Source organism: Tachysurus fulvidraco, chromosome 7 (assembly GCF_022655615.1).
Source record: "Tachysurus fulvidraco isolate hzauxx_2018 chromosome 7, HZAU_PFXX_2.0, whole genome shotgun sequence".
Taxonomy (NCBI): domain Eukaryota; kingdom Metazoa; phylum Chordata; class Actinopteri; order Siluriformes; family Bagridae; genus Tachysurus; species Tachysurus fulvidraco.
Genome location: NC_062524.1, coordinates 535,686 through 557,384, shown reverse-complemented (window position 1 = coordinate 557,384; position 21,699 = coordinate 535,686). Strand labels below are relative to the sequence as shown.

Here is a 21,699-nt window from a genome sequence, read left to right as displayed (position 1 = left end):
ATACAGAATTGTTTTATAGTCTTGGACCCCGCCCTATATTTTCATGATTTTCACCTACATGACCTACCCAGCTAAAAGGTGGTACAGCTCCCACATACTCTGACACACAGGGGTGAGCCTGGTCTCATTGGAAAGAAGAGAGTCTCTAGTTTTAGATACAAGTGTCAGAGTGATTCTGACACAAAGTTACAGAGCCTAGAATGTAGGGTTTTGATTTCCGTCTGAGATTTTTTCTGATAAACTGAATAATCTTATGGCTGTAAAACATGTTAGGAGCTAAACAACAACTGAGGGTCAAGGCCACATGTCTTGGCTTTTGAGTCAAAAGACTCAAAAATGGATTTTATATGAATATTTTTCTACGGACATGTCCGTCTGTTCATGTTTTTCTTGTTTACTTGTTTACTGTATAACTTTGAATTAAAAGACTGCATGCTCAGTTTAAAAGGCCTAAAACAAACAGAAACTCTCTGTCTACAAGTCTGCTGTGAAAAAAGGCCTGTAACCTGACACCTGTAACCTGTAACCTGTAACTGTAACCTGTAACCTGACACCCTAAAGCATGAGAGTGTGAAAAAGTCGAGAATTGCACAATAAACCCATTGCGCAGCTTTTTCTGCACAACTCAGGGCTCATCGTCTCCTTATTGGCTAAAGAGCTGTAAAGGTCCCGGGTCATTAAATCGCTACTGGAGGGAGCAATTGTCAGTCAAACAGAGGGTGTCCCACCTAGGATGGAGATACATCATTGGCTTCTCAGCCGTCTATCTCTGCACTACAGGCGCCGGTTGGCTCATGTGAGGGCTTGTTTGATTCGTTAGGCCCTGGACTACAAATCTCACACAACAGTGTAGTTTTATAAGCCTCATGGGAGAAGTGGGAGCCGAAACAATGGACGGAGGTGAACTGCTGTTTACAGTTTTCGGTCAGAAACATAATATTTGTGAGGCGAGAAAAGCATTTTGGATTAAAAGGCTTACATATTCTAGTTGAAGTAATTATACTGACATACTTGCCCCTTAGCGACACATGTTTTCGGATTGCGTAGGAAACCTTACGCGCCCCCACTAAGGAGTGTATCTTAATTTGCACGAGGTCGTGTTAGAAACACAAGATCAACTATTAAAAGTTGGTCTTACCCTGAACACAGGTGTCCTTCGAAGTCCCCTTGGTCTTCTAACAAAGGATCCTCTCCAAGGTCTTCTACTTAAACTATTGTTTGAATCTTTAAATGAAGGAGGCAGACTTATACCTTTTTTGTCTTTTCAGGATCCTCACAATGGGAGGCCTTGTTTTTATTAAAAGTAATGTAATACAAATAGGTGTGTGTAATATAAGTAAAGTAAAAAGAAAAAGATTACAAATAAAATCTTCCTTCAAACAATCGAACAGTATTAGAATAAGTAAAAGGTATTAAGATGCAAAGATTATAACAAACCAAGAAACACTCTCGAAGTGTAAACTTGCGTTTGTTCTAAGATGCATCTAAAGTATAACATGCACTAGGCTGCTTACAATAGAATGCACACTCAATGTGTTTCAAGGCGAGCTTTTATACTTTTTTACTGTGGCCAGATTTGGCTGTCAGGTTTGGTTGGCTTTGTGCCCTTTAGATGGCTACCATCTTATTTCATAAATACTTCTCGGTTTCTCAAACATATCTCGCCAGCCGACTCTGTGTGCGCTGCTAATGTCTTTTCTTTTCTAACCTCACGGTTAACACTTCTATATGTGGTCATACTTCCTGCAACTTCTCAGGCTGTGATTATATAGAACTGAAGCTTTCTCTCACCGTGGAATTTGACAGCAAGCTATAAAACACTGCGCATACAGGTTACTCCCCGCGAATACACAGAAGGCTTCACTTTTAACAGCAGGCCTTGAAACACGTGTGTGCAGATACTCTCAGTAATACACAGTAGGCTTTATAAGTGTTTACTACTAGAAAGTTTACAGTAAAATACACAAGATTAATCTAATCAACTCTATTACATGAGGATACATGATTATAAGTAAAAGAAAAGCATTTCAGAATTTTTCTTGAACATTCTGAAAATAAAACATAATAACACATAATGCATTATAGTCTTCTTTTTCCTTTTGGAATCTTCTCCAGCTGTCTAGGTACAGCGTCTGATCCCTCGGTGTCTTCTTTTAAACACTCATATTCACATCTTTTAACTCTTCAACCAATTCTTCAACCTTTTGGATTTTTTCATCAATCTTTCTTTGTTTCTTACGTTTAGCTTTTCTTTCCCTATTTCTCCTTCTCTTTGTATTATCTATGTCTGTCTGTCTATTGACGGATAAGTTAATAATTGGTCGTGGTGTACCTTGATATTTATTATTATTTATTTGCTGAGAACCAGTATTAAGAAAAACAGTATCAGGTATGTAGATTCCTGTAACTCCATGTCACATGCCCGTGTCTGATAACATCTCTTTACATTTACATTTACGGCATTTAGCAGACACCCTTATCCCGAGCGACTTACAACTGAGCAACTGAGGGTTAAGGGCCTTGCTCAGGGGCCCAGCAGTGGCAGCTTGGTGGACCTGGGGTTCGAACCCATGACCTTCCGTTCAGTAGCCCAACACATTAACCACTGAGCTACAACATCCCCATCCCGCATCTCTTGCATGCCGCTGGCTCACAACACAGTTCCTTGGACTCTTGGGGATTTTTTACAAGCATTTGTTTTGGAAAACATTACCCCAGTGAAGAAAGGGAAGCGTCTAAATGTAAGTGAACAACTGGTCTAGCGCCGCCTAGTTCAGGTGACTATCAACTTGGATTGAATTAGTATGACGGCTATAAATCATATTATGCTTTGTGTGTGGACTTAATAAAATCCTGAGAGTCTAAGCTTTCCAACAGTATATAATTTAACCGTGTATTTAGAGGATTTAATGCTTAAAAGCTACAACGAAGTTGATGCAGCCTCATCCCCAAGTGGTCGTTTTCCATCTTGTGCTGTGGACGGCACGGCGGTCACATAAATTACGGTATTTAGATTAGTTAGTAATTAATTACACCCAACACTGTATAAAAGTAATTAAAACATAAACTTATGTATTTTCTTAATCAGTTCTGCTGGTGAGAAATATGCAGACTTTTTTTTTGTCTGACACTGTTGCCATAGTGACTCGTTATATCTGCGCTCTATTGATAATGGCTTTTTATAGTTGTGGTGCATGCACTTATCTCAGAGTCAATCAATTTAACTCTTTTCAGCTGTTCTGTAACCGAAAATTTTATTTTGTGCCTGTGTCTGAAAAGAACAGAATTTCAGAGAGAAACGGAAAAGGATGCCACATTGATGAAGTTGTTGAAAATTGTACAATATGGTTGGCCAAATTCAAAAGTACTGGAATTACAGAGAAGAAATTTCTGCTGTATTGAAGACATGGTGAGTCATTGTGAAGTATGCAGTGCACATAGAAGGTTCCAGACTAAAGAGCCACTACATCCTCATAGTGTGCCAGATAGGCCTTGGCTAAAAGATTTGAGTTGATTTGTTCACTCATAATAAAAAAGAGTATTTGATCATTGTGGACTATTTCTCAAAGTTCATTGAAGTTGATTTGCTTAAGAATGACACCAGAGGTTTGACTGTCATCAAGTCAAGTCTCAGTTTGCAAGGTTTGGGATTCCTGAGGTACTAATTTCTGATAATGGACCACGGTTTGCTTCACAAGAATTTTGCATGTTCTCTAAAGAATGGGAGTTTCATCATAAAACAACAAGCCCCTACCATGCTCAGTCAAATGGAATGGTTGAAAGGGCTGTACAAACTGTGAAATGTACTAACTGTGCAGGATTCCACTCACCATTTTGCCATACTCTGATATTTTCTCCCACTGTTAGTTGAGAAAATATCAGAGTATGGCAAAATGGTAAGTGGAATCCTGCACAAGTTACTGCTCTGGCTGAGCAACCAAGGTCTTATGTTGTGGAGACACCTGATGGACAATTGTACAGAACTAATAGGAAATATCTGATGTCCAAAACAGGAGAATGTAAAGCAAGTACTCACAAAACAAAGACTGAGGCAGCGGATCAGAGCATGATTAAAGATTGCTACGAGCCAAAGGCAGTGTTGGATGAAAAAGAGATTGCAATTACATGTACTGGTCAATTCAAAACACGGTGTGGTAGAATTATTTCTAAGCCACAAAGACTTATTGAAATGTACTTTTGCACAATTGCATCTTGGAGCTTGGAGACTGGTTAATGACATTAGATTGTTTAAAGTGAATGACTTTATGATGTTTAGGATTAGGTTACATAGCATGAGTGTTAAATATTAGTGGAAAAAAAAAAGAGAGGATGTTATGATATGTGATTTTATTTGTATTGTGATCACTGGAAGTGTTTGTAAGTGATGTATGTCATGATAGTGGATATAAGTATTTCCGGTTGCACCTTAAATGTTAATAAATGTTAACCAGGTGATTGGAAAGCACGAGTGACTCTTTGGCGTCTCATTTGCTCCACGTAACAACGGGGAGCCTGTGCCTATCTCAGGCATCATTGGGCATCAAGGCAGGATACACCCTGGATGGAGTGCCAACCCATGGCAGGGCACACACACACACTCTCTCATTCACTCACGAAATCACACACTATGGACAATTTATAGCAAAACATGAAAATGTACAATTTTTAGCATGCCAAGTTTACTGACACTTAGAACAGAATTATTCTTCTAAACTCTCTGTAAATTCTGTCCTTGCTTGTGTTAAAAATCAGTCAAGTCCTGCTGTATTTACACCCTACGCTGCTGTGTGTCCTGGAAAAAACATATGAGACTTGTTCAAATGTTCAACAGCAAATTACCCTTATTCCAGCCCCCAAAACAAACAAAAAGGCAAGGCAAGGCACATTTATTTGTGTAGCACATTTCATACTCAGAGGTCATTCAAAGTGCTTTACATTCATTCATTCATTTTCTACCGCTTTATCCAAACTAGCCGTAGGGTCTGTGCCTGCTTCTCTTCCTTGCACGGATCTCTCTGGGTTAGCACCTGCCAATATGCTGTTTCAAAGCACCCAGGAGATCTGCATTTTCTAATTTATATGTAAAGCACTGGGGGGCACGGTGGCTTAGTGGGTAGCACGTTCGCCTCACACCTCCAGGGTCGGGGTTCGATTCCCGCCTCCGCCGTGTGTGTGGAGTTTGCATGTTCTCCCCGTGCCTCGGGGGTTTCCTCCGGGTACTCCGGTTTCCTCCCCCGGTCCAAAGACATGCATGGTAGGTTGATTGGCATCTCTGGAAAATTGTCCGTAGTGTGTGAATGTGTGTGTGAATGAGAGTGTGCCCTGCGATGGGTTGGCACTCCGTCCAGGGTGTATCCTGCCTTGATGCCCGATGACGCCTGGGATAGGCACAGGCTCCCCGTGACCTGAGTAGTTTGGATAAAGTGGTAGAAAATGAGTGAGTGAGAGTGAGAATAATATAATGTTTTTTTGTTTTCTAATATGTGGTTATATTCTCCATATGCTTGCATAAGCACTTCCAGTCTGCTGGTGAGTAACATTCGGACTTTTCTTTTGTCTGATGCTGTTGCCATGGTGACTCGTTATGTCTGCTCTCCATTGATAATGGCTTTTTATAGTTGTGCTCGCATTCTCCACCATTAGATATGTCGGAACTCAGAGCCGGTCTCCAAGCCGACACATCGCAGGGTGATCTCTTCTCTTAAGACTCAGAGAAATATTGAGCAGAAGATACAAACTTCTCATAAGTAAGACCAGATGGGAATTGTACACAGATGAGAAGGTTAGGTAACCAAGATGAACCAAAGTGCTGAAAGGTCAAAGTGTGGAGAAAGTAAGGATCTGTTCATGATCCAGAACATATGATCTCATCACTAAAACATATTTATGGTGGTCATGGCTTGGGCTTCATGGCTGCTTCTGGAACTTTCTCACTAATCTTCACTGATGATGGAGATCATGGTGGTAGCCACAGAATGAATGCAGAAGTTTACAGAAACATTCTGATCATTTACAGAGAAATGCAACTAATCTAATCAGGAGGATCTTCAATATGCAGCAAGACAACAATCTGAATCACTCTGCAACTAAACCCAAGATCAGTGGAAAGAAGGTGGTTTTGTACAGAACAAGTTAATTAGCAGAACTGAACCTTAAACTGTGGATCATTTCACCTCCGTAAAAGGGGCCGACAACAATAACTGAAAAAGGGACGTGGAAAAGCTTCACAGAAAAAGAAGGCTGCAGTTCTTTTCGTGTCATTGAATCTCAGTGAAACATGTAACCAAACCTGATGGTGCAGTGACTCCAGGGCAGGGTTGATGTCTCATAGATGTAATCATATTAATTTAGTCAAGTGATAATTAAAGTGTTATGAGCCACAGTAGAATGATTGATGTTATCTCTACATAATTGATGTTATCTTGCTTTGTGCACAGAGACAAAGAGCAAATTTTCCTCCTCAAATCAGAACTGCAAATGTTTTATCTTCATTAAATACATGTTGATTGATCTAAAGTAAATACACAGTAAATAAAATAAATAGAAGTTTTTATACAATTATATAAATTTATACAGTAAAATTCCAAGAGGCACATAGTTTTTGAGTAAGCCATGTTATAAGTGTACTCTACTGTTACCAGCTGTTTCTCATACATTAAATTCTAGCTTAGAAATTAATATTCTAAAAATAAACTAGTTATGCATGTGTAGCAGAGAGGAGTGGTGTTCCCATGTGCAAGCCTTAGCCTTGGCTTAGTGAATATGCTGCCAAGTCATTATCCATTTGCCCCATTGTGAGGGCTCTAATACCGGAGTGAGGTAATCTATACTGACGTATATACTATACTATCCCTTAGTGACACTTGTTTTCGGATTGCGTGCCAAACCCTTCCACAATCCCACTAAGGATAGTGTCCTATTTTGCACAGGTTACTGTTGAAAACACACAATCAGAGTTGGTCTGGTCAAGATCAGAGTATAAGTCAAATAAGTATAACTTCAATCAAAATAAAAATTAAATTAAAATTGATTAAAATCAAATCAACTGAACATTCAAATAATTACATACTCAACCAAGTACTGACCTATTCAATTAATTAACTCACTAATAAATCAAATAAAATCAAATAAACAATCAATCAATCAAATAAACTACCAGTTAAATCACTGTTAAATCACTTAGATAAATAATCAAAACAAATTGTTAAATTGTAAAAATTAAATTGTTGTTACATTGTCAAAAAGGAAAAAATACAAATAGAAAATAAAAGTGAAAAGAACAAATCAATTAAATTGTTGTTAACTTGTTGGTAATTGTCTCATCTAACGACCCACTTATAACATAATATAACTCTACACGGTTAGATAATGCTCCAAGTTTTCAGCTTCTAAAACCTCTAACACTCAGAAAAGAGAGAAAGAAAAAACAACAATCTCATTGGAATCAAAACAATCTGTGTGTGTGTGTGCGTTACAAATGTCAGGGTGATTCTAGGCCTTACTGGCACAGAGTTACAGAAGCTAGAATGGAGGGTTTCTTTTACTGAAACAAAAACCCTACATTAGGTTTTTATATGTCTTAATGTAATTATAAATCATATTGTAGTTTATGTCTAGTCCTGTTATTAATTAACAACAGATTTGTATGTATGAATATGCATATGTGTGGACCCAGGAAAACTAGCTGATTGCATAGACTTTCAGCTAATGGGATCCATATAAACAAACACAAACAACAAAAAAATAAAATAAAATAAAACAAAGACAAAGACAAAAAATAAAATAAATAAAATAAAAATAACTTACACCTGGTGTAACACTACTAAAAAAAACTTTCCCCAACAAAACAAACAAAACTTATGAAGTCAAAAAGAATGGCCCAAGAATTGTTTAAATTCTTTAAAAAACTTAAAATGATTTAATTTTATATGAATGGTTTTTCCCACTAGGCATTAGTATCTGCTCACAAAAAGAGAAAAGAAAAAACTCAGGAAAGTTCTGTGTGTATGTGTGTGTTTAGGAATTAAGTCATAACATTCACCTTGCCAGATGGCCCTTATCGCTCCTCGTTAAAATCGTCTCCTTATTGGCTAAAGGGACGTCAGGGTCTCGCTACTTGTTACTGGCTGGCCCAACTGCCAAACAAATACCTGTTACCGGCTATTGGCTTCTAAGCTTGTCTATCTCTGCTCTACGGGGCACCTATTGGCTCATGTAAAGCTGGACTACAAACATGACACCGAATTTGTAGTTCATCAACTAGGAAGCGAGAGTCGGAAAAAAATGGACGGGAATAAACTCCGTGTACAGTCTTCGGTCAGAAAAATAACTATTGTAAGGCGAGCACAGCAATTTGGATTAAAAGGCTTAGATACTTCTTGGACCCTTGGGGATTTATTAAAAAATATTGAAAACTATGAAGCAAGGTGAATCAGATGAATCAGGTGAATCTTATTTTCACTCAGTGTGTCTCATACAGTTCTCTGCTATAACTGAATGCTTGTGTAACTTAAATAAATGTTATGTTCTGCTTGTGTGACTTAGCGCTTTTTTTCCGTTGCAACTCATTTTATAAGATCTTATAAGTGCCATAAAACACTTCACAATTGCTTGTTTGTACTTTATCACACATCAAACTGAATCGTCATTCAGTTTGACAATATACAAATACACATGTGCACATAAACAACTCATACACATTACACACCGTACACGTATCATTTATGTATACTTATATGGCGTACACTTATTTATGAATACTCATTTGGCTCTGTCCACTTATCAATGTGTACGTTGCCGTATCCACTTATCATTGTGAATCGCCGTATACTTATGATGATAACGTGCACGTATATAAACACTTATAACACTTATAAATACGGGGTACCCCACCCAGCCCTACCAAGCAGACCTGTCTCGCTGGACAGCGGTATCTAGGGCCAACGCGTTTTCACCACCTGCCCGTTCAGTCCCGGCTGTGAGTTATATACACACCGGCGGTACGCCACAGGAATTTTCAATCCTTAATACCAAAAATATAAATAAGTAAAAAATGTATACACCAGAATTCACTCATGAGTTTTTTTCTGTCACACACACACACACACACACACACACACACACACACACACACACACACACACACACACACACCCCTCACTCTGTCTCTCGATCGCTCTTTTCCGTGTGTGTGTCTCTCACGACAGAATGCACCCATGAGATTTTTGTTCTGTCACACACACACACCTCTCCCTCTTTCTCCGTGTGCGTGTCTCTCACGACAGAACTCACTCATGAGATTATGCCTGTCACACACACACACCTCTCTCTCTGTCTAAGTGTGTGTGTGCCTCTCACAACAGAATCCGCACATGAGATTTTACCCTGCCACTCACACAGTCACAAATCAAAACAACTTTATCTATTTCCTATTTCATCCAGTTATTATACTGTATTTCACCCTTAAGAGTTCTTGACTTCAAGGGCAGCTGTCCGCCTCCCAGGGCCACCCCTCCCTTTTCAGGCCACAGATTCACTACGCACAGACTTCGAATATAACAGGCGTCTGCTTACCTTATTATTATGGCCGGCCTCTGTGACCCTTCAGAGAGAGTGGTCCTGGTCCCGGACACAGGTCAAGCTAGCCCCTTTGAAGTCCCATCTGGGTCGCTATTAGATATGTCGGAACTCAGAGCCGGTCTCCAAGTCGACACATCGCAGGGTGATCTCGTCTCTTAGGCCTTTAGTTAAATTTCACTGTTAACTCTATAATTACCACAAAAATACTGAGAAAACTCCTCAGACCTGGATGAGAATGAGCAAACTTCTTTATTGTGGTCAGTCAGACAACAAATTATAATTTGCCAAATTCAAAGTAACAAATTGCCAAATTAAAAGTAACAAATTGCCAAATTAAAAGTAACAAATTGCCAAATTCAAAGTAACAAATGAAAACCCCCAAAAAGAGCATGTCATGCAAAATCAATCAAGAAAAACAAGAACTCTCGCAACGTCCTTGCAAAAATAAAAAGCACCCACCTTGACCCGCGGACACGGGCACGCGCCCGCGTGCGCGCGCACGCGCCCCCACACGCACACACACACCTTCGCCCCCGAAGAACCAAAAAAAAACCTCAGATATCTTCTCAATATATACCCTGGCACTCCTAGGAGCCCAGGTGCCATATCACCTTATTTACCGGAATCATCTCCTATGTTTTCTAAATACACTGACCCAATTTCCCCTTATTTCCCATTACCTTTCACCCATATGCCCATTTATGGATTTTCCTCCCCTTATTTTTCATGACCTCAGACTAAACACCTGGGCCTTCTTCAGTCTGCACAACAAGTTTATGAGCACCACATGCCCATTTATGGATTTTCCTCCCTTTAGTTCTCAGGGCCGAGGTCTGTGGACCACTGTTTTTTTCATTCTACATAACATGTTATTGCTATGGACCAAGGTCTGAGAACCATGGTGTTCTTCATTTTCCATAACAATTTATGAGCTAAGGTCTGGGAACAATGGTATTTTCCCTTCTACATAACAAGTTGTTATTACAAATGTGCTCAGACTGACTAGGCCTGACAGCCCCGAATCTGGTTGCAATAAACATCTTTGGCCTACAACATCACCTACATATGTCTTATGACAGCAATTGTTATATTTTGCAAGGCCTAATACTTTACTTTGGTTATAGTATTGTAAGGAATAATATTTTAATTATTTCTACTGAGATTTTTTCCAACAGTGCATGTGCTTTAACTCAGAGTCAGTCAATTTAGAGATAAAACTAACTCATTTCAGCTGTTCTGTATCTGAAAACTCAGAGTTTCCTACTGTATATCAGGGTTTGTCAACCCAGAGTTCAAGTTTAAACTCAGAGTTGGTTCTGAAACAGGCCCCAGAGTGAAGGTCTCACAATCCACCACTGGCTTAAAACTCAGAGAAATATTGAGCAGAAGATACAAACTTCTCATGAGTAAGACCAGATGGGAATTGTACACAGATGAGAAGGTTAGGTAACCAAGATGAACCAAAGTGCTGAAAGGTCAAAGTGTGGAGAAAGTAAGGATCTGTTCATGATCCAGAACATATGATCTCATCAATAAAACATATTTATGGTGGTCATGGCTTGGGCTTCATGGCTGCTTCTGGAACTTTCTCACTAATCTTCACTGATGATGGAGATCATGGTGGTAACCATGCAATGAATTCAGAAGTTTACAGAAACATTCTGATCATTTACAGAGAAATGCAACTAATCTAATCAGGAGGATCTTCAATATGCAGCAAGACAACGATCTGAATCACTCTGCAACTAAACCCAGGATCAGTGGAAAGAAGGTGGTTTTGTACAGAACAAGTTAATTAGCAGAACTGAACCTTAAACTGTGGATCATTTCACCTCCGTAAAAGGGGCCGACAACAATAACTGAAAAAGGGACGTGGAAAAGCTTCACAGAAAAAGAAGGCTGCAGTTCTTTTCGTGTCATTGAATCTCAGTGAAACATGTAACCAAACCTGATGGTGCAGTGACTCCAGGGCAGGGTTGATGTCTCATAGATGTAATCATATTAATTTAGTCAAGTGATAATTAAAGTGTTATGAGCCACAGTAGAATGATTGATGTTATCTCTACATAATTGATGTTATCTTGTTTTGTGCACAGAGACAAAGAGCAAATTTTCCTCCTCAAATCAGAACTGCAAATGTTTTATCTTCATTAAATACATGTTGATTGATCTAAAGTAAATACACAGTAAATAAAATAAATAGAAGTTTTTATACAATTATATAAATTTATACAGTAAAATTCCAAGAGGCACATAGTTTTTGAGTAAGCCATGTTATAAGTGTACTCTACTGTTACCAGCTGTTTCTCATACATTAAATTCTAGCTTAGAAATTAATATTCTAAAAATAAACTAGTTATGCATGTGTAGCAGAGAGGAGTGGTGTTCCCATGTGCAAGCCTTAGCCTTGGCTTAGTGAATATGCTGCCAAGTCATTATCCATTTGCCCCATTGTGAGGGCTCTAATACCGGAGTGAGGTAATCTATACTGACGTATATACTATACTATCCCTTAGTGACACTTGTTTTCGGATTGCGTGCCAAACCCTTCCACAATCCCACTAAGGATAGTGTCCTATTTTGCACAGGTTACTGTTGAAAACACACAATCAGAGTTGGTCTTACCTTGAACGCAGGTGTCCTTCAAAGTCCCTTGGTCTTCTAACAAAGGATCCTCTTCAAGTTCTTCTACCTCAACTATTGTTTGAATCTTCAGATGAAGGAGTCAGACTTAGACCTTCTTGTCTTTTCAGGGACGTCACAATGGGACTCCTTGTTTTTATTAAAAGCAGTGTAATACAAATAAATGTGTTTAATATACGTAAAGTAAAATAAAAGAAAATTACAAATAAAATCTACAAATAATCAAACAATGTTAGAATAAGTAAAAGTAATTAAAATGCAAAGATAGTAACAAAACAAGAAACACTCTCAAAGTGTAAGCCTGCGTTTGTCCTCTGATGCAAAACTGATAAGCAATAACAACGTATAATACGCTCTGGTTCTGCCTAGAATAAGGCAAACTTTCTTGATTTTCACTGGGACTTTTATACTGTGTTATTCTGCTTATTTTGGACTTCACTGGGAATTTTGACCTTTGCCATTCAAAGTCAGGATCTTGTTGCAACATTGAACCTCACATAGGCCTTCATGCACTATACAGTATATAGTTATATACTTGCTGCAAGTTTCCTGCAGCTGCAAAGGTGAGGTTAAATACTACTGATACCTTGTGGTGTCAGTGACTAGGGCATAATCTTTCACAGTTCTCGCTGTCAAATCTTGCAACCAAAATGCAGAACATTATCATAAGCAGATTTTTAACTTTCACTGCGAGTTTCTGCACACATAGTTTTAAACAAGCATGCAAATAAAACTTAGCATTAATAAACGGTTAGAAGAATAATGTTCTCTTGAACATCTGAGAAATAAAACCTATCATATTCCTAGGGTGTTCTTCTGTCTAGGTACAGTGTCTGTTCCAGAAGGCGAAGTCCTTAGCCTTCCACATTGAGGTTCTTTATTTCTTTAACCAAACATTTCATTTCCATTAGTTTCTCATCTCATATTTTCTTTTGTCTCCTAGCCTTACATTTCTCATTCCTTCTCTTTTTCTTGTTTTTCTTAGTCATCCTTATTTCACTTTGTCTTTTAACTGAAAAGTTAACCAGTGGTGTAGGTGTGCCTCTGTAAGTCATAGTCAAGTTGACTGTTTTAATGTAATCTGGATCTCCCATGAATCCTACAACTCCTCTTCCTCACCAGGGCCTTCATACAACAGAAGTTACAGGGTTACTAACTCTGCCTATGACATCCAGACTTTCCCCTACAGAAATGACACTATTCTAGTATCTGGATACACACCTTTAAAGCTGAAATCTTCTCTGTCAGAGAGCTAACTAACATCTAACAGCTAACTAACATCACAGGAAAGATTTTCGCTACTAACGGAGAAATAATTAGTAACCATCCTGCAGCTCACACACTGGACAAGCTGAATGTTTGTCATAATTATTGATTATATACCTATGACTTAATCAGATCAGATAAGATCTTGAATAAGATCCAACGAGTGTTTAAAAGCATACGAAAAGTCAGTTGTTCATAAATTGTTCAAATGAATTACCATAGCTGGCCATCAGAACATATCAAGAATTTTGTTTAAAAACACATTTGGCAGCAATACAAGGAAGCAATTATGTGAACATACCTAAAATATGGATTCCTTAGTTTATCAGTCAAAGTCCGCCCACAAAGTCCGCCCACAAAAGCCGCTGCAGAGGGAAGTAGAGTAGGACTTGCATCAGTACTAACAGATACATCAGAGCTGAAGTCTAAGAGACCCCGAGAGAGAGAGAGAGAGAGAGAGAGAGAGAGAGAGAGAGAGAGAGAGAGAGAGAGAGAGAGAGAGAGAGAGCGAGTGAGAGGCAGAATGAGGCTCAGCACTGACTTCTCCAGCAGGGAGGTAAAGTGACAGATAATTGAAGAGAAATTATTAGTTTAATTATTTTTAATAACATTGTTTTTGTTTTTTTAAATGTGCATTAATACAAAAAATTTATTTACTTAATTTGTAAGTTTATTAATTGACATGTTTTTCCCACAGACCTATACAATGAGGTGTGTAATTACACTGTGTGTGTTGATATTACATGGTAAGATTCTGATTACATATCATTCATTATTTGTCATAAGAAGACAAGTGTAAATCAAAAATTGTACCACAGTATAAATCTAAACCCTTAGGCTCCAAGAACAAATCTGATCAATTTGAGACTTTAGAAAGAAAACTTGGAGAGTAAAACATAATCAGCCAAAGCCAATGATCTAAACCTTAAATCTAAACCTTATGTTACATGATGCTTAAATTACAGCACAAATGACCTAAAGCTAAACGACTGAACACCCCCTTAACCATTAATATCACGTTATTTTAAATTGTATGAAGTCCCATTATATATAATTAATGTAAACATTTTGTGTTGTGTTCCTTGCAGTGGCCCACAATAGTAGCCAATCAACAGATAAAGAAATTTTAATTCCAATTTTAACTATTGACAATATATAATATATAAATAATATAAACTCATAAATTCATTAATGATGGTTGTAAACCTTATGCAGTGGAACAAACAACAGGGGAAACAATGTATAAGTAGAATTCAGTTTAGATTTTATACGTTAAGCATTAAAAATATATATTATTTATTTGTTTGTTTGTTTGTTTGTTTGTTTGTTTGTGTCTGTTGATCTTTAAAGTGATTCAGTTTATTTATTGAATGACACATTGCGTATTAAAATAAAACTTTGGCACAAAAGTAAATGTTATAATTAATGTAAACTTTATCTGGTTTGTTTCTAGCAGTGGACCTAAGTATGGCCCAATCAACAGGTAAATAAATTCAATTAGATTTTTTCTATATGACATTACAATTCTCATTGTAATAAATATAAACTTATAAATTTCTGTATTATTTTTGTTTGTCTAATGTTGGCACAGTGAGAGAAAATTACAGTAAATTGATTTGATATAGACCAACATAAGGCTAACAAATAATAATAATAATAATAATAATAATAATAATAATAATAATAATAATAATAATAGCTCAACCAGTAATATTTATACTACATACAAGGCTAACCACAAATACCCCATAGCTGTGTGCTTCCTATTAACTTTCCCATAGCCATATACCATCAGGGAATGTATAAGTAAAGAAGCATTTAATACATGAATATTACAGTGGTGATATTATGGTGGCAGAGTGTTACAGTGAGGGAGTAATACAGTGTGTGAGTACTATAGCTATCCAACCTTATCCAGTGTCTTACATTTTAATTTATACAACTGAGCAATTGAGTTTTAAGGGCTTTGCTCAGGGGCCCAGCAGTGGCATCTTGGTGTACTTGGGATTTGAACTTATGACCTTCCCATCAGTAATTCTGGGATGTGGCAGCCCTGTTAAGGTGTTGTACTACCGATCTGAAGGTCAGGAGTTCATGTCCCTGTTCCACTGCTGGGCCCCCTGTGTTTTCATATTAAGTAGGACTAATTGCCCAAATACCTTAAACTCTTCAAATGACTATTTTAATGTCTGACATAAGTCTGAGTGTTACAGTGGAGAAGTGTTATAGTAAGGTCATAACACTTAAGTATATAAATATTAAACTATTGACTGTAAATACCTATATATTTTGTAAATACTACACTATTTTGTATATATAAATATACTTAATTATATATCATATATTAACTATCCATCCATCCATCCATCTTCTACCGCTTATCCGGGGCCGGGTCGCGGGGGCAGCAGTCTAAGCAGGGATGCCCAGACCTCCCTCTCCCAAGACACTTCCTCCAGCTGTTCCTGGGGAATACCGAGGCGTTCCCAGGCCAGCCGAGAGACATAGTCCCTCCAGCGTGTCCTAGGTCTTCCCCGGGGTCTCCTCCCGGTTGGACATTCCTGGAACACCTCCCCAAGGAGGCGCCCAGGAGGCATTCGAAACAGATGCCTGAGCCACCTCAGCTGACTCCTCTCGACGTGGAGGAGCAGCGGCTCTACTCTGAGCTCCTCCCGAGTGACCGAGCTTCTCACTCTATCTGTAAGCGGGCACCCAGCCACCCTATGGAGGAAACTCATTTCGGCCGCCTGTATCCGGGATCTCGTCCTTTCGGTCATGACCCAAAGCTCATGACCATAGGTGAGGGTAGGAACGTAGATCGACTGGTAAATAGAGAGCTTCGCCTTGGGGCTCAGCTCTTTCTTCACCACAACAGATCAGTATATCGACCGCATCACTGCAGAAGATACACCAATCCGCCTGTCGATCTCCCGCTCCATCCTTCCCTCACTCATAAACGAGACCCAAAGATACTTAAACTCCTCCACTTTAGGTTGGAGCTCTCCACCAACCTGAAGGGGGCAAGCCACCCTTTTCCGACTGAGAACCATGGACTTGGAGGTGCTGATTCTCATCCCCGCCGCTTCACACTCGGCTGCAAACTGTCCCAGTGCACGCTGAAGGTCCTGATTTGAGGAAGCCAGCGGGACAACATCATCTGCAAAAAGCAGAAATGAAATCCTGTGGTCCGCAAACCTGACTCCCTCCGGCCCCATACTGCGCATAGAAATCCTGTACATATAAGTAATGAACAGGACCGGTGACAAAGGGCAGCCCTGCCGGAGTCCAACATGCACCGGGAACAAATTTGACTTACTGCCAGCAATGGGAACCAAACTCCTGCTCCGGTCATATAGGGACCGGACAGCCCTTAACAGAGGGCCCCGGACCCCATACTCCCAGAGCACCCCCCACAGGTCACCACGAGGGACACAGTCAAAAGCCTTCTCCAGATCCACAAAGCACATGTGAACTGGTTGGGCAAACTCCCATGAACCCTCCAGCAACCTGGTGAAGGTATAGAGATGGTCCAGTGTTCCACGACTGGGACGAAACCCGCATTGTTCCTCCTGAATCCAAGGTTCGACTAAAGGCCGAATTCTCCTCTCCAGTACCCTGGCATAGACCTTTCCGTGGAGGCTGCGGAGTGTGATCCCCTATAGTTGGAACACACCCTCCGGCCCCCCTTCTTAAACAGAGGGACCACCACCCCAGTCTGCCAGTCCAGAGGCACTGTTCCCAACCTCCACGCGATGTTGCAGAGGCGTGTCAACCGAGACAGCCCCACAACATCCAGAGACTCTCATCCACCACCGGAGAGATCTCATCCACCCCCGGTGCCTTGCCACTGAGGAGCTTCTCAACTACATGAGTGACCTCAGCTTGGGGAATCGACGAGTCCACAACTGAGCCCCCGCCCTCTGCTTCCTCAGTGGAAGACATGTCGGTGGGGTTGAAAAGAACCTCGAAGTATTCCTTCCACCATCCGAGGATGTCCCCAGTCGAAGTCAGCAGATTCCCACTCCCACTGTAAACAGTGTGGGCAGGGCACTGCTTCCCCCTCCTGAGGCACCGGATGCTTTGCCAGAATTTCTTTGAGGCCAACCGATAGTCCTTCTCCATGGCCTCACCGAACTCCTCCCAGACCCGAGTTTTTGCCTCCGCAATCACCCGGGCAGAAGCTCGCTTGGCCCTTCAGTGCCTATCAGCTGCCTCCGGAGTCCCCCGAGCCAACCAGGCATGATAGGACTCCTTCTTCAGCTTGACGGCATCCCTTACTTCCGGGGTCCACCACCAGGTTCGGGGATTGCCACCACAACAGGCACCAAAGACCTTATGGCCACAGCTCCAAGCGGCCGCGTCGACAATGGAGGTGGAGAACATGGTCCACTCAGACTCAATGTCTCCAACGTCCCTCAGGATCTGGTTGAAGCTCTGCTGGAGGTGGGAGTTGAAGATCTCTCTTACCAGAGACTCTGTCAGACATTCCCAGCAGACCCTCACAGTACGTTTGGGTCTGCCAAGTCTGTCCAACTTCCTCCCCCGCCATCGGATCCAACTCACCACCAGGTGGTGATCAGTTGACAGCTCCGCCCGTCTCTTTACCCGAGTGTCCAAGACATACGGCCGGAGGTCAGATGAAACAACCACAAAGTCGATCATCGACCTCTGACCTAGGGTGTCCTGGTGCCATGTGTACTGATGGACACCCTTATGCTTGAACATGGTGTTCATTATGGACAAACTGTGACTAGCACAGAAGTCCAATAACAGGACACCACTCGGGTTCAGGTCGGGGGGCGGTTCCTCCCAATCACGCCCCTCCAGGTGTCACTGTCACTGCCCACGTGAGCGTTGAAGTCCCCCAGTAGAACGACGGAGTCCCCGGTCGGAGCACTTTCCAGCACCCCTTCCAGACACGCCAAGAAGGTCGGGTACTCTACACTGCCATTTGTCCCGTAAGCACAAATAACCGTGAGAGACCTATCCCCGACCCGAATGCGCAGGGAAACGACACTCTCGTTCACCGGGGTGAACTCCAACACATGGTTGCTGAGCTGGCGGGACACGGAATCTGGCACTATATTAACTATATATTAATTAATTAATTGCATATGCTTTATTACATATTTTTATGTAATGTATTTTTACAAAATTGAAATTTTAAATAATGTTCATATTTTGACTATTTAATGTTTTGTGTATCTGATCTGCTGTATTAGGTCCCTTTTACCCATATGGAACTGGAGACACTGTAAATGTACGGAGTGATGATGGAAGTTCATCTCTTATTGTTCTTCAACAAGCATTTATATATTTTGTAAGGTCATACAACCAAGTGTTTGTAAGCTACATTTTCTTTTTAGTATTTGGTCAAGCTAGACCATGTGTGCAAACATATCCCATGGGCCAGAACCATCCATATAAGGGTTGTAATCTGGGCTTCAAGTTCATTTGATCTGCTAGTCAGTTGGCAGAATGTGGTCCAGATGTTCACCATTAACAGCAATACAAATAAAATGTAATTGACCTGAATATGTTTAGAGTCCACCAGGTTACTTGAAAATGAAGTGCCACATTACAAACAAAATGAACAGCAAATGAATTCTAGTTCACTCTCTTGCAACCCAAGTGTATGGAGATAAATGATCACAAAGAATATGCGAGGTTTAACAAGAAGTCACTGTTATGGTTGCTAAGTAGTTCTTCATTGTTATTACCTGTTGTAGTAATAGTGTCTTAAAGTCAGGCTGATGTACATGCTTTACAGTTGTACCATGTTCTGTTCTGTGGTCACTGAAGTTCTTTAAGTTAACTAGCATTCATCTGAAGCTCTATTTGTATGTGGTTTTGTTAAACATAAGAGTCACATATTGTAACATGGATGATAAAAAATATATGAACATTTTAGATACAGGTTACAGAATAAATTAATTGATTCATGTAAGACAGATTAAGGTGAATGATTTGAATATTGTGATGTTTTTAATGAGATGATCTTTTTTGTAGGTGAACAACAATGGCCATCTAACCTTTGTTCAAGCTTTGTCCAGATCCTCTCACTACCAATTCCCTGTGAATGGTAGACAAGACATAATTGCTCTATTTTGGACTGACATTGATAATCGTGGAAACGGCGTCATCTCATATCAACAGTTCACTTCGGTCAGTGTTCTGACTCAAGCTACACAAGACATAAACCAGTATTTCCACAAGCTGGGTTTCAGTGCTACTTGGGTCTTTGTTGCAAAGTGGGACAGAGTAGCCTACTTTTCGTATAGTAATACGGTAAGATGATATTCTTAGAACTCAAATGGAATTCAAATGACCACCACATGTGAATTTTTAACAAATAACCACAATGATGTTTACAAAGAATGTCTTCAAAATTCCCTGGATATCACCACCGCTCAGGCAGGTCTTTGGGCACCCATGATAGTGCCTCAGTCTCCGTGGGGCCTTTTATCCGGACCCCCCCAAAAAAGAGGTAAAAACTAATAATAAAATAGATTTACTTCACATTTAAGTTTTTTTTGAAACCCATTAAACTGTGTTTGAGCATTGTAGTGACTGGGAAAACCTGTTACAGTCCCATAGACTGGGAAGTGGTCATAATCCCATTTCATCCCTGTAGAGATCACTTAAGTCCACTAGACACAGCAGGAGTTCTCAGTAAACTACAATGAAAAATACAACTCAGGGCTTTAAAAAGCAGTGACCACATTCTTATAGAATTTTATGTCACTAGTCTTATTACAATTGTTTACCTTCTTACACTCAATTTCACCTTTTGTTGTCTACAGATGTTTAGGACCAGATGTGAGGAAATGAAAAAGTCTTTCACTGGATTTTCTGAACATCCAGATCATTATGCTGTGTTTCTATGACTTCTGAATCATAAAGCAATATTAATCATTAATTATCCTATTAGTAAATCAATTAAATGATGTCTTTATATGTATCTCCTGATTAACCAAAATAATTCTGCACAAATCCTGAAAATGTTTCAGGTTTGTTTTAAAATTTTAATAAACTTCTATCTGTATGCATTATTATATTGTTTCTCACATTATTTCAACATAGTTTCACTCTACAGATGAGCCACAACAGTAACAGTTAGAGTAAGGACTATAAAATAATGTCCTGGTTGGAGTTATGAGTGGAGAAAATGTGGCTGTGTAGTTTGTGACAGTCTGACTGAAAGATTTCTTGTAGTAATCTAAAGTCTGCCTTTAGTGTCGATAAATTCTGTAGTACTGTGTGTGTGTGTGTGTGTGTGTGTGTGTGTGTGTGTGTGTGTGTGTGTGTGTGTGTGTGTGTGTGTGTGGGTGGGTGTGATATCACTGTGAGTTCAATTTTTTTAAGAATTCATCACAAACATAATAATAACATTTGCTACAATCGAGCTTTAAAAAACAGGTCACTTCTCTGCACTGCACCGTAACTGTTCAAACACAGACAAGTGTCAGAACAGACATTTTGTTTTTCCTTGCTTGCATTTCATTTTATGACATTATAGAAATGTGGACACAGACACTTCACTCAGAATAAAGAGATAATAACTATTCTACATCAGTGAATGCTTCATGCGATTTAATGCAGAATGTACAGAGAAGGATAAGGAGACAGAATATCAGATAGAGAGAGGAAGAAAAGGACAGTAACAGAGGGTGAGATAACGTTGGTCTGGGGTTCAGGATTCCAACATGAAGATGATGTGCTATATTTGATCCTTTACAGGTTTTTTTTAAACAATTATTAAAGCTCTAGCAATGTGGCCTGAAAATAAACTACTGCTCAGTTATGCTGAGTGATGGGAAGAAGGGTGCCAATACTTTGTTCAGCTCAGCAATGAGTAATTAATCACCCACTGGTTTTTAACTGAAAACTGTCCAATATTTGAAGGATGGGGTAAAAAATGCACATGCTAATAAATATTCATACAGGAATTTGCATATATAATTGTTTACATATTTGTTTTTTCTGTCTTTCTGTAGACCAATGGTTAATCATTATGCATTGGATTATTCATTTTTATTGTATTTTATGATAAATAAATTTGATTAAAAAAATAATACTAATATAGTGTCAGTGCTTCACCATGCTGTCTGTCCCGAACACTTAATCATGGCTTTCTGCAGATTTCTGTCCATGCTGCTTTCAGTTGAATTGAAATCAGATTATTCCGCATTAATAAGCCCTTATTGTACAAAA

At 39.6% G+C, this 21,699-nt stretch overlaps 2 protein-coding genes across 7 annotated transcripts in view; both read left to right on the top strand.

Moving 5' to 3' along the window:
- LOC113653753 (interferon-induced very large GTPase 1-like) overlaps positions 1–21,699 on the top strand; it is an 859,689-nt gene that overhangs the window by 326,757 nt on the left and 511,233 nt on the right. The window lies entirely within an intron of this gene.
- Positions 13,888–20,537, top strand: LOC125145192 (sushi, nidogen and EGF-like domain-containing protein 1). 5 transcript variants are annotated; one of them, XM_047816277.1, is made up of 7 exons: positions 13,888–14,044; positions 14,186–14,234; positions 14,945–14,971; positions 18,708–18,745; positions 19,495–19,773; positions 19,862–19,972; positions 20,289–20,537. In XM_047816277.1, the coding sequence occupies exons 1-6, from the start codon at positions 14,012–14,014 to the stop codon at positions 19,919–19,921; spliced, it is 486 nt and encodes a 161-aa protein (XP_047672233.1). In that variant the 5' UTR covers positions 13,888–14,011; the 3' UTR covers positions 19,922–19,972; positions 20,289–20,537. The 5 variants fall into 5 exon arrangements, with proteins under 5 accessions (XP_047672233.1, XP_047672230.1, XP_047672232.1 ...); XM_047816274.1 differs by having other exon boundaries at positions 18,708–18,829; XM_047816276.1 differs by having other exon boundaries at positions 14,942–14,971.